Source organism: Salvelinus alpinus, chromosome 20, assembly GCF_045679555.1.
Source record: "Salvelinus alpinus chromosome 20, SLU_Salpinus.1, whole genome shotgun sequence".
NCBI classification, from domain to species: Eukaryota; Metazoa; Chordata; class Actinopteri; order Salmoniformes; family Salmonidae; genus Salvelinus; species Salvelinus alpinus.
In genome coordinates this window covers 25,708,812-25,726,519 of record NC_092105.1, presented here as the reverse complement: position 1 = coordinate 25,726,519, position 17,708 = coordinate 25,708,812, and the positions used below count along the sequence as shown (strand labels likewise).

The 17,708-nt window shown below is 43.3% G+C and overlaps 1 protein-coding gene across 2 annotated transcripts; it reads right to left on the bottom strand.

Annotated features, from left to right (window-relative positions):
* Positions 1-427: 427 nt before the first annotated feature.
* On the bottom strand, positions 428-17,290 carry epsti1 (epithelial stromal interaction 1). 2 transcript variants are annotated; one of them, XM_071355095.1, is made up of 12 exons: positions 16,967-17,290; positions 15,383-15,441; positions 14,802-14,885; positions 14,607-14,680; positions 13,215-13,298; positions 9,789-9,862; positions 8,807-8,891; positions 5,774-5,857; positions 5,595-5,656; positions 5,107-5,312; positions 1,117-1,247; positions 941-1,078 (listed from the first exon to the last, which is right to left on the bottom strand). In XM_071355095.1, the coding sequence occupies exons 1-11, from the start codon at positions 17,158-17,160 to the stop codon at positions 1,120-1,122; spliced, it is 1,134 nt and encodes a 377-aa protein (XP_071211196.1). In that variant the 5' UTR covers positions 17,161-17,290; the 3' UTR covers positions 941-1,078; positions 1,117-1,119. The 2 variants fall into 2 exon arrangements, with proteins under 2 accessions (XP_071211195.1, XP_071211196.1); XM_071355094.1 differs by having other exon boundaries at positions 428-1,247.
* Between the last annotated feature and the right edge of the window lie 418 nt (positions 17,291-17,708).

The following is a 17,708-nucleotide window of genomic DNA, read 5'->3' as shown; positions in this document are numbered from 1 at the left end:
TGAAGAGGCATGACGTTGGTTGTTAAGTTACTGTATCTCAACCCGGCCCATTTGAGATGGGAACAGGAAGATCTCCAGGTCATCTCTGAAGACTTTGTGGAGTCACATTTACCATAAGTACTTCCATTATATCTGAGAGGGGTTTTGGTTGGCAGTAACACAACCCTGTGCCATGTGAAAGTACCACTCTGTTCTTTGTTCTGGTCATTTATAAGAAGGGGATGACATCGCTATTGTCTGGTAAATAATGAATGGAAGTGTTTTTTTTGTTGTTTTTTTTAAATCACCTTTGTGTCCTATTTTTACAAACACTGGCTTCTATGTTGTTCTATTTTGGGTCAACTGACAAAGACCTATTCGCAAGTACCCTTACAAAGTACAGCATCATAGAAAGACAAAGACAAAGCTTCTTCAACCATGCATAGTATCATGTTGAACAACGATTTATTAAACACAGCCCTGGATAGCTGACCCAAACATTACAATACTAATTCAATCAGGGAAACATCTGAAGAATACAAAGTGAAAAGTCAAACATTTCAGTGAAACCAGAGGTGACACAGAACATAAAGACCCAATATATGATCTAATAGGACACGCCAAGGGAGACGGTCTATTGTTGTCCATCTTACAGATGAGAAACCCTTGTAATGGATAGCCAACATGTTGTTGTGATTAGCCTTTATACAGAGAAACAGAAAACAGGACAGATGTTTCCATAACAACACAATGAACTTGTTAAAAGCCAAATGGATATTAAGATGCTGACTCATCCTAGTGCCCTACAACTCATTTGTAAAAAACACATAATCCTAAATCAATGTCAGACACAATGGAGCAATTTGTCATTTGTGCTGAAGAAATTAAGTAGTTTCACTCTATTATTATTACTAAGATATTACCTTTCACAATGGTATCATTACTTCATCTAATAGATATTGTCAAGTTTCACAATATTATCATTATTACAGAATCAAGTTTCACAATTCTACTATTACTTTCAAGGTTCACAATATTATTAGTACTAGACAGAGATATGAGGAAGATTCAGCAGTAAAAGTTAATACACAAGGGTTGTCATTAGACTAGCACACATGCCTGTTGGTAGTCTCTGCAACACTAGATCAGTAAGTCATAGGCCTGTTGATAGTCTCCGTTACACTGAATGACGATGTCCTCCAGAAAGGGTCTCTCACAGAACGGGAAGCTATTCTGAAGCTTCATCACAACCCACTCAAAGTCTGGATCTACAGGAGAAAAAGGAGTTCAGTGTTACATTTTACATTTATGCACACGTATGATTTTTCCAGTCATATTAGGCAACAAAGAAATCCTTTGTTGGGGTCTCTTGACAAGCCTGGGAAAGCAAGACAACTGCTCTCATGGACTTTTATACCACACACAGTGTGTGATCCTTTAGTTCTGAATACAGATGCAGGATCTTAATTTCAAATGTATATTGTCACAGCAAAATAATCCTGCAGCAACAGGATTTGAACGCTTTGTCCATAATGTTGATTGATCGGTGGTTAGGCTATTAGCTGGCCAACAGTAGGCTACATGAAAAGTGCAATACTGTTAATATAACTGTGTGTTAATGTGGGGTTTCAGTGAATTTATGTAAATCACAAAGCTCATCTGCATTTCCAGCAGGAACATTTTCAGCAACAAAAGAGTGATCAAATGAAGATCCTACATCTGTATCTAAACGCTGGGGTATGGAGACAGAGGTACCATATCCTGACCTATCAAACCCTAAATGAAAGCTGTATATTTCTTCTGCATACAGCTGGATCTGTGCAACAGATGACGTGGAATTTAGACTTGACTTTAGACCACTTTATGAGTTATGAAACGTTTTGAAACTTTGATTTTGGATGAATGTTCCTTGTAATGAGAAAGGATGACAGACACAGAGCTCTGCTTTGTGTTCTAAACACCAAAGCCTCATCCAGTCCCACGCACACACACACGCACACACACACGCACGCACGCACGCACGCACACACGCACACACGCACATACACACATACACGCATGCACGCACACACACATACACACACACACACATACACACAGTCAGACAAGACATTAGGATGACAGTCTCATCCCAGACCAAGCCCATTCACTGCAGTCAGAGGACACTCCCATGATGCTCTCTGCTGGGTCATCTGGTTCAGCCAGGAAGGACAGATGACCGGAGAAGAGAGAGAGAGAGGGATGGAGAGAAAGAAAAATAAGAAACACTGATCTTCCACCACAGTCATTCTGATCCAACCTGATCCTCCAACTAACCACACTATAACAGGCCCTGATCACATACACACACACACTCATACACAGATACACACACACACAGAGAGCAGGGCAGTGTGAGGAGCCTGGAGGGAGAGGGCATCAGCCAGCCAGGAGGAGATTAGGAGTGTTATGGTGGTGAAGGACTAGCATCCTCTTTACATCCTAATCACCACGGCCATTTAGCCAACAGATGCTTTTCTCCAAAACTATTTCCAGTTGACAACTGGACTCTGACCATTACACCCTAATGAGGGTGCTTACTGAACATGGCCATTTACAACAGCTATCGGATCCAAGTTGACGGGTGTCTTCAGGACCAACCCACAACCCTGGCAACGAACCCACACCCCTGGCATCGAACCCACAACGCTGGCAACGAACCAAAAACCCTGGCATCGAACCCACAACCCTGGCATCGAACCCACAACCCTGGCAATGAACCCTGGCAACGAACCCAAAACCCTGGCATCGAACCCACAACCCTGGCATCGAACCCACAACCCTGGCAACGAACCCACAACCCTGGCATCGAACCCACAACCCTGGCAACGAACCCACAACACTGGCATCGAACCCAAAACCGCAGCATCGAACCCACAACCCTATCATCAAACCCACAACCCCGGCATGGAACCCAAAAGCCTGGCATCAAACCCACAACCCTGGCAATGGGCCATCCAAGCCAGTTCACAGGCTGCTGCTAACTGGTTAGAGAGGATGAATGGCGTTGGTTTGTCAGGGATGATGGCTGAGATAGTGTGGCCAGGCAAAGCTCTGCACTGACAGGCAGAAAACTATGTTTACTGTGATGACAGCTGGGTTCGAACCCAGGTTTCCTGCGAAACCCACTGAGCAAAGCCTAGGCATTGCCTTGGGTAAATAATGCAAGTTTTCATGGGTGCGATGTGACTGTGAGAGCAAAAGTATTTTGCAGATGTGATGACGAGTAGCAGTAGTTCCTGAAGTGAACTGTCCCTGAAGTGAACTGTTCCTGAAGTGAACTGTCCCTGAAGTGAACTGTTCCTGATGTGAACTGTTCCTGAAGTGAACTGTTCCTGAAGTGAACTGTTCCTGATGTGAACTGTTCCTGAAGTGAACGGTCCCTGACGTGAACTGTCCCTGAAGTGAACTGTTCCTGATGTGAACTGTTCCTGAAGTGAACTGTTCCTGAAGTGAACTGTTCCTGGACGCCGATGTGAACTGTTCCTGAAAGTGAACTGTTCCTGAGGCGTCCCGGTGAACTGTCCGTGTGCGCCTGAAGTGAACTGTTCCCGAGGTGAACTGTCCCTGAAGTGAACTGTTCCTGACGTGAACTGTCCCTGACGTAAACTGTTCCTGACGTGAACTATCCCTGACGTGAACTGTTCCTGAAGTGAACTATCCCTGACGTGAACTGTTCCTGTCGTGAACTGTTCCTGACGTGACCTGTTCCTGAAGTGAACTGTTCCTGAAGTGAACTGTCCCTGAAGTGAACTGTCCCTGAAGTGAACTGTTCCTGAAGTGAACTGTTCCTGAAGTGAACTGTCCCTGACGTGAACTGTTCCTGTAGTGAACTGTTCCTGAAGTGAACTGTCCCTTAAGTGAACTGTTCCTGAAGTGAACTGTCCCTGAAGTGAACTGTCCCTGACGTGAACTGTTCCTGACGTGAACTGTCCCTGACGTGAACTGTCCCTGAAGTGAACTGTCCCTGACGTGAACTGTCCCTGAAGTGAACTGTCCCTGACGTGAACTGTCCCTGAAGTGAACTGTCCCTGACGTGAACTGTCCCTGACGTGAACTGTCCCTGACGTGAACTGTCCCTGAAGTGAACTGTCCCTGACGTGAACTGTTCCTGAAGTGAACTGTTCCTGAAGTGAACTGTTCCTGACGTGAACTGTTTCTGAAGTGAACTGTTCCTGAAGTGAACTGTCCCTGACGTGAACTGTCCCTGAAGTGAACTGTCCCTGATGTGAACTGTCCCTGACGTGAACTGTCCCTGACGTGAACTGTCCCTGACGTGAACTGTCCCTGAAGTGAACTGTCCCTGACGTGAACTGTCCCTGACGTGAACTGTTCCTGACGTGAACAGTGAAATCCAACAGAAATAAGCTCAAGCATCAGATGCCATCAGCTACAGAAGCCCAGGAACGTGGGAAGGGAATCAAAGTGTACCTTTGTTATGAGGAAACTCTAGTCAACAGAACATCTCCTCCTGTCCTGCTGCTGCTATGTGGGCTTTGGCAATGGCTGCTGCCATTGATGGGTTCATTTAAAGGGTTTAGTCTTCTGCACAAACACACACACACACACACACACACACACACACACACACACACACACACACACACACACACACACACACACACACACACACACACACACACACACACACACACACACACACACACACACACACACACACACACACACACACACATCTGAAGACTGCACACCTTGGCACCAGGAAAATGAAATCATGTCAGAAGCATCTGTAAGATGTGTTTCAAGCCCTGACCACTGGAATGTCTTTGACACATTGATTCATACATTCTTTTGGAATTGTATTTACACTACACTGTATTATTGCCTTTTTTGTAGATAGGCGGCAGTGGTCAAAGTGGCCCATGGCAAGTGAGGTGAGAGCCGTGAAGTCATTCCCGACTCTCTCTCTGAACTCTCTCTCTGACAGCATCACACTGAGAAGCTTTTCCTTTCTACTTGACAGCTTGGCTCAGAGACACCAGAATTTCCCTCCCTTACTGACACATTGTAATTAACGGTACTCAGTGTGCAAGTGTGTATGTGTACGTGCATCCGTGTGTGTCTTACTGGTCTCCTCTCGCCACTCTGAGGTGCTGTGTGCTGGGTCAGGCTCCGGGGATGTAAAGCTGTCTTGTGGTCGGGAGGTCTGTCTATGGGTCTGCCAGTCTCTTCTGTCCTCCTCCATAGCCACAGGGGGGCGCTGTAGCTCAATCTGCCCCCCTGCAGCCTCTGTGCCCCCACCCTGCAGTCGGTTGAGGAAAGCTGATCTCCCCCTGCCACCAGACATAATCATTTTGTGTTATAAAATGTATGTGTTTCCTTGGAATGTATTCAGTATGTTTCTATGCTAATGTTTGTAACGCTGCAAGCAACATCTCCTTTACAGGGATAATAATATATTTTAAACTATTAAAAAGAGATTTGAAATATCAATAGATTACAGGCCATCCAGCCAACTACTGGAGCAAAAATAAATAAGGGAACAATGTCTAAACAGATCACTCAACATAAAAAAATGAGGTTAGGTTTGAACATTGTTGTAAAAATGAGCACACCTTCTCAATTCTCTCTTCCTCTCCTCCTCTTGATCACTCTCTTTCCTCTCCAAAACCTCACTCTGAAAGGAAGAACATGGATTAGTACTGCCCCGATAACTGAACTGTAGTTTCATTCCTGCTTGGGCTACATATACCGATAACATTTGTTAGCAATGGTTGTATATTTGACAAGGTACCTTCATCCTCTGTGCCTCCTTCTTCAGCTGTAGAGCTGTGTTCTCCTCCTCTTTCCTCTCTGCCCTGTAATCCTGGGCTCTGGCCTGCAGGAGAGGAACATAAGAAAACAGGGTCTCAGGCCTCTTGAACACATACACACACACAGAGAGAGAGCAAGAGAGAGAAAGAGAGCAGAAAAAGAGAGGCAGAGAGAGAGCAGAAACAGAGAGAGAGAGAGAGAGAGAGAGAGAGAGAGAGAGAGAGAGAGAGAGAGAGAGAGAGAGAGAGAGAGAGAGAGAGAGAGAGAGAGAGAGAGAGAGAGAGAGAGAGAGAGAGAGAGAGAGAGAGAGAGAGAGAGAGAGAGAATGTTGTTTTTCTGGTGTCAGGCTTTTTCTCTTTCTCTGTTCTCTATCCTCCGACTCTGGAGAGTAGGGAGTGCGCACACACAACACAAAACTCACACAGACACACACACACGTGCACGCACACTCCCCCACACAAACAGAGGATATAAGGAATATTAATCGTCCCTTAAGGAACCATCTCTGAAAGAACAACAAATTCCCCAGTACCCCAGTAGAGACCACATCAACCACACTCTCTCCCCCTTCTTCCCGTTGCTCTCCCCCCTCCTGTTCGGCGGCTTTGATCACTGGGTCTGTGACGTTGGTTTAGCTTGGAGGGATCCAGTACTGCAGTCTGGAGCACCTCCAGAGGACCAGGTCAGTAGAGAGTAAAGCAGGAACACAGACATCCTGACACTCCTTCACTACCATGTTTTCAGAGAAAACAAGCAGAAAATATATGAATAGAATGTAGGATCTCTATGTAATCTGGAGAGGCATACCGCTACACACATTATTCTGTATATGTCTGTCTCCACAGGGATGACAGGTATTGTCATGTGATATTTCTATCTTTTGGGGTTCTCCTACAGTCACTGCCTGTCAGGGAGAGGAATCCCTTTCTCTCTTCTGCTATCACTCTCTCTATTTCTCTATTCCTGTCCTGTTTCCTTATCTTTGCATGCAGCCCTCTTCCCATCGCTCTTTCTCCTCACCCTCTCTCTCTTCTCCCTCTCCTCACCCTCTCTCTCTCCCTATCCTTACCCTCTCTCTTGTTCTCTTCTCCCTCTCTCTCTCCCTCTCCGTACCCTCTCTCTCTCCTCAACCTCTTTCTCTCTCCCTTTCCTCACCCTCTCTCCTTACCCTCTTTCTCTCTCTCTCCCTCTCCCTTTACGCAGCCTCTCTCTCTCTCTTCTCACTCTCCTCTCTCTCTTCTCCCTCTCTCACTCTTCCTTTACTCAGCCTCTCTCTCTCTCTTCTCCCTCTCTCACTCTCCTCTCCCTCTCTCACTCTCCCTTTACTCAGCCTCTCCCTCTCTCACTCTCCACACTCTCCTCTCTCTCCCTTCTCCCTCTCTCACTCTCTTTTCCCTCTTCTCTCTTTCTCCCTCTCCTCACTCTCTCTCCCTCTATTTCTCTCTCTCCCTCCCTCTCTTCAACCTCTCTCTCCCTTTCCTCACCCTCTCTCTCCCTTTCCTCACCCTCTCTCTCTCCCTCCCCTCACCCTCTCTCTCTCCTTCTCTATCACTCCTGGCACTGCTAATTCTCCCAATAAGGTGAGAAATAAGGGAAACTAGAGAAACTTGCACAACAATGAGAAAAGCCACACAAGAAAACATTTCCTCTGTCTATCTGTCTGTCTACCACAACTGTGTGTGCAATTTGAATAAAGATGTCAGTTGACACATAATACTGTTGTCAGTCAGTACAGTATGAAACCCTTCCCAAACACACACATACTCAAACCCTGAGAAACTTCCTTCCTGCTCTCCCCTGTCTGCTGTCTGCACATCACCAGACACGACACCACTGAGACCAGGCTAGGGCTGAGATGAGACATCAACACTACTATTATTACCACTACATACAAACAATAGTATATTACACACATTAAGCTATGATGGCTTGTGGTCTATTTCTCCATCCTCTCCAGGTAGATTGATTGGTTCTTCTGGAGCTGGTTGACATAGTGACCTGGATGACATAGCAAAGATGACCTCTGTGATTGGCAGGTCTTCCTGCATCCTGGCCTCCCATTGGCTGACAGCCTGGCTTCCTTCCAGGTACTTTCACCAGAACTACGCAGGTTATTCCACCCTTGGTCTGTCAGCAGTGAACTCCCCCCCCCTCTCTCCCTCCCTTTCACTCTCTCTCTCTCTATCCATCTCTCTCTCTCTCTCTCTCTCTATCCATCTCTCTCGCTCTCTCTATCCATCCATCTCTCTCTCTCTATCCATCCATCTCTCTCTCTCTCTCTATCCATCTCTCTCTCTCTCTATCCATCCATCTCTCTCTCTCATCTCTCCGTACTTTATGTGAACTCTGTGAGCCTCACCCCACCAACTCCCTTCCTATAACCATCAAATTATGAGGAGAGGTGGGATAGAGAGAGAGAGAGAAAGAGATGGAGAAAGAGATGGAGAAGGAAAGCGAGGGTAAAGAAAGAAAGACAGAGAGAGAGAGAGAGTGAAAGAGACGGCAAGACTTCTAGTGTGTATTTATTTATACTTACTTAAATCCAATCATACCCTCTAAAGTCTCTCTGTGCACAGGCTCTCTCACACACACACACACACACACACACACACACACACACACACACACACACACACACACACACACACACACACACACACACACACACACACACACACACACACACACACACACACACACACACACACACACACACACACACACACACACACACACACACACACACACACACACACACACACACACACACACACACACACAGTGTCCACTAGCTCTGACCAGAGGATAATATTAAGGGGATGGGTCCTCTCCCCGGGCTGGGCTGGACCAACATTTCTGGGGCTGAGTTTATCCCCACTCCACCCCGGTCAATGAAAGCAGATCGTATACAAAGATGGATCCATTGGTGTGAATTACCCCTGACCTCACAGCCACAGCTCTGAGAGTTCTGAACCCAGGGCCCTGTCTAGGATACACACACACATAGTCCTACCCAGGGTGATGTGTGTGAGGCACTAGTCACTGCCAATGGAGCTGCATCTGACCTCTCCACCCTCTGAAGGAACTGCTTTGTCTTCCTGCAGATCACACACACACACACACACACACACACACACACACACACACACACACACACACACACACACACACACACACACACACACACACACACACACACACACACACACACACACACACACACACACACACACACACACAGTGGTGTTAATGTTTTCAGCAGACACTCCTGATTCTCCCCACAGCAAGATGCTGTTTCAGAGGAGTCACCTAGTCTGTTTGTCCTGGTCTGACTCTTACTGTCTTCATCCTCTTTCCTGTCCTGTGTCTCAGTCCTCTGTCCTAACTGTCCTGTCCCCGTCTCAGTCCCATCTCTAGCCCCGTCATCTGTACTCTGTAACCGCCTCTCCTCTCTCTACCCCTGACTCCAACATGCTCCCTCCCTCCCTCCCTCCGTCCGCCCGCCCGTCCGCCCGCCCGCCTGTCTGTCTCTACATGTTTGTATTTGTCCTTCCCTACAGTTCTCCTAGTGTGTTGTTGTGTCATGTTTGTTATTGTTAGGCTGGTGCCAGTGGTGTGACATCAAACAGACACTTTCCTCCAGAGGGGTTGGAATGTAGCCAGGGTTCCAACAACACAATAACTCTGTGGGGTGCTTAAGGGCTAGGTGTTTGGACCAGTGTTAATATTATTATGCTTTGGAGAAGAGATTCCTGCACTCTGTACATAAACATCCATTAAAGTGCAAGGGTTCTGCATTCTCCTTCAGTTTTTGACTCTCCTCCACCTGTAATGATACAGTATGTTACTTCAGGTGAGTAGAAGGGTTTACATGGTTCAGTGACGGATGTGAGGGTAAACAGGGAGAGACAGGTTAAGTGTGTGTCACACGCCTCCATCTCCTCTGATGTCTGCTACAGAAACACCTTGTTTATTCACAAGTTCAAAGTGCTGACCTGAGGTGGTCCTGTTGGAGAACTTCTCTCCTCTGCCTCTCCTCCTGTTCTCTCCTCTCCTCCAGTCTCTCAGCCTGTAACATAGTTGAACACATCAGTGACTTGTTACTAATTAGTAGTGACTTCTCGTAACCATTCCCTCTCAGGTTACAATCAAGGACTAGGTTGTGGAGAGAAACATGGTCAGCTTCATTAGGTGGGTCATAAGACAGTGCTTGAAATGTTATTAAGGTGACAACTCGTTATAGGTTCCGTAACCACTGCTCTGGTGTCCTTTATGAACCACTATTAAGACATCTCTGTCTGTATTCACCACTCAGAGAAGGCCAGCCAGACATGGACGTGAACATGTCTAACAGCTCTCTCTGCTGCAGCCTGTGGTTCCTGGAAACACCAAGGCTCATCAATCAGTCAGGGAACTATTGTCTCCTTAATGATGGGTGTGGATATGTCTCTTTCTCTCTGTCTATTTTCCTTTCTTTCTTTCTCTCTCTCTCGCTCTCTCTCTCATTCAATCACCACATCTAGGATTGTTTTAGTGTGCCTGCCAGCTGTCTGCAGTGACAACTGTTGGAATGAAATGGTATTACAGAGAGAAACAATACCTTCTGTATACCTACAGTATATGGTATGTAACAATACAGTCTAGAAGAAAAAGAAACACACACCTATTTAGGCGAGGTGCTGGCTAGCGGAGTAGAAAACTTGAAAATAAAGGAGAGCCGCACACTCTAGGAGCTCAGACGCAAAAATGTAATTACCAACGTTTCGACAGCCAAGCTGTCTTCATCAGGGTATAATCACAAACACTGCGGGATGACTCGTTTATATAGTGTCAAAAGACACACAGGTGTCTTTAATCATGGCCAAGAGTGGCCTAATATCATTGGTTAATTCTCAAATATTAAAATGACATACAAAGAACAGCATACACAAAACAAATGGATAGCATACGATCATAGATTCATTTTAGACTACACAAGTTCACACGGTCCCAGAACCCACGGGACTGAGTGTCTTTAATTTATCAAGCAAGATATTGAGCCCTGCCCATGTCTCTTTGCTTAATAAAGGGTTATCTTTTGTGCCTACAACCCAGTGCAACAACTTTGATGTGAAGGTAGACATGTTAAGTTTTTTAGAAACAGCCGTTTAAGGGAATACTTTAGCTCCCCTAATCCTGACATTTCTATTGAACCAGTAGGTTGCTCACCTGCACATACTCCGACTCCTTTTAGAAGCAAGAGTTATTTTGTACCTCCAGCTAATCGCAATCACTCTATCGAGACATATTGCAGAGTTGTTGAAAAAGATGTTGCTCATCTCCTTAAGAACAAACAGGAGTCCAAATCTTTCCATAATTTACCTAAGGATGAAAAACAAGCTTTGCTTGATTTACAATCCGATACCTCAGTCCTTATTCGTCCTGCTGACAAGGGTGGGTCGGTTGTACTTATGGATAGGACAGCTTATGTAAATGAGTGTCATAGACAGCTGCTTGACAACACCTTTTACAAGAAACTTAGAAGTGGCCCTACTTCCCAATTTCAGAATAATATCTTTACTGTCCAGGACACCAGCAGTATGATCTATATCATTGAATCTCTTGATCCTCTCCCTGAGAATACCTTGTTAGTTACTTTTGATGTTGAGTCGTTATACACATATTCCACACGAGGGCGGTAATGAAACTATGGAACATTTTCTTCTGCAACGTGACCCTAATGAAGTACCTTCCAGTGCATGCATTATAACATTGGCTGAAATAGTACTCACACATAACTACTTCATGTTCCTAAATGATTTCTTTATTCAGACAAAGGGTACTGCTATGGGATCCCCCATGGCTCCTAACTATGCTCATTTGTATGTGGGTTACATGGAGAAACAGTCTATTTTCAATCCTCTCAAAAATGTTTTCTTGCCTAACATTATTATGTGGAAACGGTATATTGATGATATTTTTGTTCTGTGGAGGGGTGATGCAAAACAGCTCCAGGCGTTCCATGCTTTTCTTAACCCTTGTTCTGAGCACCTGAGATTTACTATGCAATCTGACATGTCAAATCAGTTTTCTTGATCTTCTGAGAAAATAATGTTCTATACACTGATCTTTACAGGAAACCTACTGATCGTAACAGTTTGTTGAGGGCTGACAGTTGTCACCCACTTCCCTTGAAAAATTGTTTGCCCTACAGCCAATTCTGTCGAATCAAAAGAATTTGCAAAAAACAATCAGATTTCGACAGAAATATGGCTGAGACGCAAAGAAAGTTCAAGGAGAGGGGGTACAAAATGATCAGATTAATATTGCCATTGAGAAAATTCAAAACAAAACGAGACATGACCTTTTTCAAGGGCAGTCTCGCAAAAAGACGCATTCTTAAATTCTAACTACCCGCTATTCAAAGCACTCTGAACAAATTAAGGGAATCGTTCACAAACATTGGCACATTCTAAAATCCGATGATAGTCTCGGTAATGTGTTTTCGGACCTTCCCTTGATCGTATTCTCGCGGGGCAGAAATCTCAGAGACCAATTGGTACACTCTGATTTACCACCCCAAGATATTCCTTTGCGCCCCTACTGGATGGAAATTACAAGTGTAATGGCTGTGCTCAATGCAATGGCACTTATAAATGCAGATCCTTCAAACACCCACAAACAGGGAAATCGATTCCAATCAAAGTGTTATTACGTGCTCCACTAAGGCAGTTATTTATCTTATAACTTGTCCTTGTGGTAAAAATGATGTGGGTAAAACAAAGCGCGAATTAAAAGTACGTATCTCAGAGCATCGTAGCACCATTAGGTGCAAAAACTTGACTTACCCAGTTGCGGCTCACTTTTTGGAGGGAGGCCACTCGATTTCGTCTCTGAGGTATATTGGCATCGGACATGTCACCCTCCCTAGGAGAGGGGGTGACCTTGATAATTTATTGTTAAAACGAGAGGCTGCCTGGATCTTTAACTTAAAGACCCTTGCTCCCGCCGGTCTCAACGTAGACTTTGATCTGAAGCCATTCTTGTGATTATTGTGACTTTGCCATTGTAATTGTTTGTAAACTTGTGTAGTCTAAAATGAATCTATGATCGTATGCTATCCATTTGTTTTTTGTATGCTGTTCTTTGTATGTCATTTTAATATTTGAGAATTAACCAATGATATTAGGCCACTCTTGGCCATGATTACAGACACCTGTGTGTCTTTTGACACTATATAAACGAGTCATCCCGCAATGTTTGTGATTACACCCTGATGAAGACAGCTTGGCTGTCGAAACGTTGGTAATTACATTTTTGCATCTGAGCTCCTCTCCTTTATGTGCGGCTCTCCTTTATTTTCATGTAACAATACAGTGACATCAATAGTAAGTAAGAGATGTATTTGTACAGTGCTAACACCCTTTCCATCCCTCTCTTACCTTCTCCCGCTGTTTAGCCTTCATCCTGTCATTCTCCTCTTCCTCAGACTGTTTCTGTTGCCGATCCATCTCCTCTTTTCTCAGCTTCACACAACACAAGTAGACAACTTACTCACACTGTCTGTCAAGGGCTATTTAGAAGGTATCATCAAGAAATTAACAGAATGTGAGGGTTCTAAATGCCAGGCTGGAATACGGGCCATAAAGGTATGAATACATCTGTATTGTAAAATGGAATGATGGAATACGGGCCATAAAGGTATGAATACATCTGTATTGTAAAATGGAATGATGGAATACGGGCCATAAAGTTATAAATAAATCTGTATTGTAAAATGGAATGATGGAATACGGGCCATAAAGGTATAAATACATCTGTATTGTAAAATGGAATGATGGAATACGGGCCATAAAGGTATGAATACATCTGTATTGTAAAATGGAATGATGGAATACAGGCCATAAAGTTATAAATAAATCTGTATTGTAAAATGGAATGATGGAATACGGGCCATAAAGTTATAAATAAATCTGTATTGTAAAATGGAATGATGGAATACGGGCCATAAAGTTATAAATACATCTTTATTGTAAAATGGAATGATGGAATACGGGCCATAAAGTTATAAATAAATCTGTATTGTAAAATGGAATGATGGAATACGGGCCATAAAGTTATAAATACATCTTTATTGTAAAATGGAATGATGGAATACGGGCCATAAAGTTATAAATAAATCTGTATTGTAAAATGGAATGATGGAATACGGGCCATAAAGTTATAAATAAATCTCTATTGTAAAATGGAATGATGGAATACAGGCCATAAAGTTATAAATACATCTTTATTGTAAAATGGAATGATGGAATACGGGCCATAAAGTTATAAATAAATCTGTATTGTAAAATGGAATGATGGAATACGGGCCATAAAGTTATAAATACATCTTTATTGTAAAATGGAATGATGGAATACGGGCCATAAAGTTATAAATAAATCTGTATTGTAAAATGGAATGATGGAATACGGGCCATAAAGTTATAAATAAATCTCTATTGTAAAATGGAATGATGGAATACAGGCCATAAAGTTATAAATACATCTTTATTGTAAAATGGAATGATGGAATACGGGCCATAAAGTTATAAATAAATCTGTATTGTAAAATGGAATGATGGAATACGGGCCATAAAGTTATAAATACATCTTTATTGTAAAATGGAATGATGGAATACGGGCCATAAAGTTATAAATACATCTTTATTGTAAAATGGAATGATGGAATACGGGCCATAAAGTTATAAATACATCTTTATTGTAAAATGGAATGATGGAATACGGGCCATAAAGTTATAAATACATCTTTATTGTAAAATGGAATGATGGAATACCTGTTTCTGCAGTTTAGATCGGCGTAACTCCAACAGCTGCCTCTCTCTGGCCTCAGCCAATGACACAGCACCACCTTACAGAGATACATGCATTAGAAGATAATATTATTAATGTGTGTGTGTGTGTGTGTGTGTGTGTGTGTGTGTGTGTGTGTGTGTGTGTGTGTGTGTGTGTGTGTGTGTGTGTGTGTGTACCTAGCCTCTCTGGGGCCAGCTGGACAGGACCAGGTCTGTTTGCTTCCTTCCATCTCTGTAAATCCTCCTCTTCTTTCTGAGCCACTGCAGGTTAAGAGAGAATGGTGACATGTTGGCATTTTATATTCCAAGTATATTTAAGCAATAAGGCACGAGGGGGTGTGGTATATACCACGGCTAAGGGTTGTTCTTAGGCACGACACAACGTGGTCGTGGTATATTGGCCATATACCACAAACCCCCGAGGTGCCTTATTGCTATTATAAACTGGTTACCAACATAATAAGAACAGTAAAAACAAATGTTTTGTCATACTTGATATACCACGGCTGTCAGCCAATCAGCATTCAGGGCTCGACCCACCCAGTTTATAATACAATATATAGTATATTACTAATATATACTATTACTGGAGGGAGGGGTAGATGGGAAGGGAGGGAGGGATAGAGAGATATATCAATGCTAATGTAATAAAACAGGCAGGGAGTGCACCTCGAACCGACCCGCAGAAATCGATTGTGCCACAAAAGCGTGCTCAAGTGGCAGAGTCAATATACCAGGGTCGCTACAACAAGACTTACTCATTTGTAGTTTACTCCTTCGTGATTCAATGGGTGGTATCATGGTGAACCCATCTGAACTGAGAGAGAGAGCATGGAAATTAAAATCAAATTGTATTTGTCACATGCACCGAAATGCTGACTTACAAGCCCTTAACCAACCATTTTTTGTAAGAAAATATTTGCTAAATGTTAATATATATTTGTATTTAAGAACGAACAAAAAGTAAAACAATAAAATAACAATAACGAGCCTACAGTATATACAGGGGGTACCGGTCCCGAGTCAATTTGCTGGGGTAAAGGTTAGTCGAAGTAAATTGAGGTAATATGTACATGTAGGTAGGGGTAAAGTGACTATGCATAGATAATAAACAGTGAGTAGCAGCAGTGTTAAAAGAGGGTCAATTCAAATAGTCTGGGTAGCCATTTGATTAACTGTTCAGCAGTCTAATGGATTGCGGTTAAGGAGCATTTGGACCTAGACTTTGCGCTCCGGTGTCGCTTGCCGTGCGGTAGCAGTGAGAACAGTCTAACACTAGGGTGGCTGGAGTCTTTGACAATTTTTAGGGCCTTCCTCTGACACCACATGGTATAGAGGACCTGGATGGCTGGAAGCTTGGCCCTAATGATGTACTGGGCCATACTACGCACTACCCTCTGTAGCGCCTTGCGGTCGGTCGTATGCGGAGCAGTTGCCATATCAAGCGGTGATGCAACCAGTCAGAGAAAGCGAGAGAAAGGGAAATGCAAAAGCCTCCCCCTACTTAGACGTGTAATAACCATCATAATCTTCTGTGCCAAGGGTTTTACCAGACAGAGGCAATATTCTTGTGCACCAAAACAGAACGCAAGCGTCTGTTCATGTGCTCATGCGTGCGCATAGACTAGTTTCACCAGAGATATTAGAGACAGGAAGGAGGAGATAGGAACGAATGGCCAAAGTATAACATCTCGTCCAGCAAACTGTCGACCAATCACGTTTACGTTGTCATTCTGTGTCACGCGGTTGCTAACTGAATCGTCACGCAATCCCTTCTCAAAATCAGGTATGAGTCGATAAACCTGCCTATTTTCCTCGGAAGTACGTAATGTCACGATTCCAAAGCTATACGATATTACAGAGAACAAGTTCATCTCCAAAATATGTGTAATTGTGTACTTCATGTTCACGAAATTCATGGTAATGTTATGTTTTTAAACTTGCTCACAATTGACTCCCATTCACTCCTGAAAGGAGAGCTCTAATTGTCCCACCATCGCCCAGAATGCACCGCGCAGCCCATTGCAATGCAGTTTTCCATCTCCTCAAAATAATCTCTGGTTTCTCTTCCATTTCACAGGAATTAAGAGCATGAAACGAAACTTACATTTACTGTAGCCTAAAGGAGAATATGACTTAATAACATAAATACTTAATTTAAAACATTCTTAATTTGAATGGCATTCCCAACTTTTACATAATAATACTTCCAAAACTTTCCCCAATTTTTCTTAAACTTGATGCAGAAGAGAACCTTCCTTATCAATATAGCCCGAATATCCCCTTGAAACATTGGAAAATACATATTCTAATGTAGATAAATATTATTGGCTACTACTCACTATCGAGGCTGAGTTGGATCCTGCTGTGTTTGTGGGTCGGTGTTCGCGTTGACAGGTGCGTTAGCATTGACATCAGGATTGGAGTCCCCGGGCTCTTGCCATGCATTATTTCCAGACTGCCTATTTGTTCTCCGATGAACTCCTGAATTGGTAGAATTGATTCTATTATTACTATAATATCCCTGGTCGTCCATGGTGGCAGCCTATATCCTATGGCTACTGACACAGAACTGTCTGAGACGCCGGTAAATTGGAGAAGACCCTACCCCCCTGTGGCAGACACGCGAATTGGAAAGTTAACTCCCAGTATTACCCACAGACTACAGTGCCTTCAGAAAGTATTCACACCTCTTGACTTTTCCAAAATTTGTTGTACAAAGTGGGATTTTTTATGGATTTAATTTACATTTTTTGTCAATGATCTACACTAAATACTCTGTAATGTCGAAGTGTAAGAAAAAATCGAACATTTTGTAAAACAAATCATGAAAAATAAAACACTAATATATCTTGATTAGATAAGTATTCCACAAGTCAATACATGTTAGAATCACATTTGGCAGCGATTACAGCTGTGAGTATTTCTGGGTATGTCTCTAAGAACTTTACCCACCTGGATTGTACAACATTTGGCCATTTATTATTTTCATAATTCTTCAAGCTCAGTAAAATTGGTTGTTGATCATTGCTAGACAACCATTTTCATGTCTTGCCATAGATTTTCAAGCAGATTTAAGTCAAA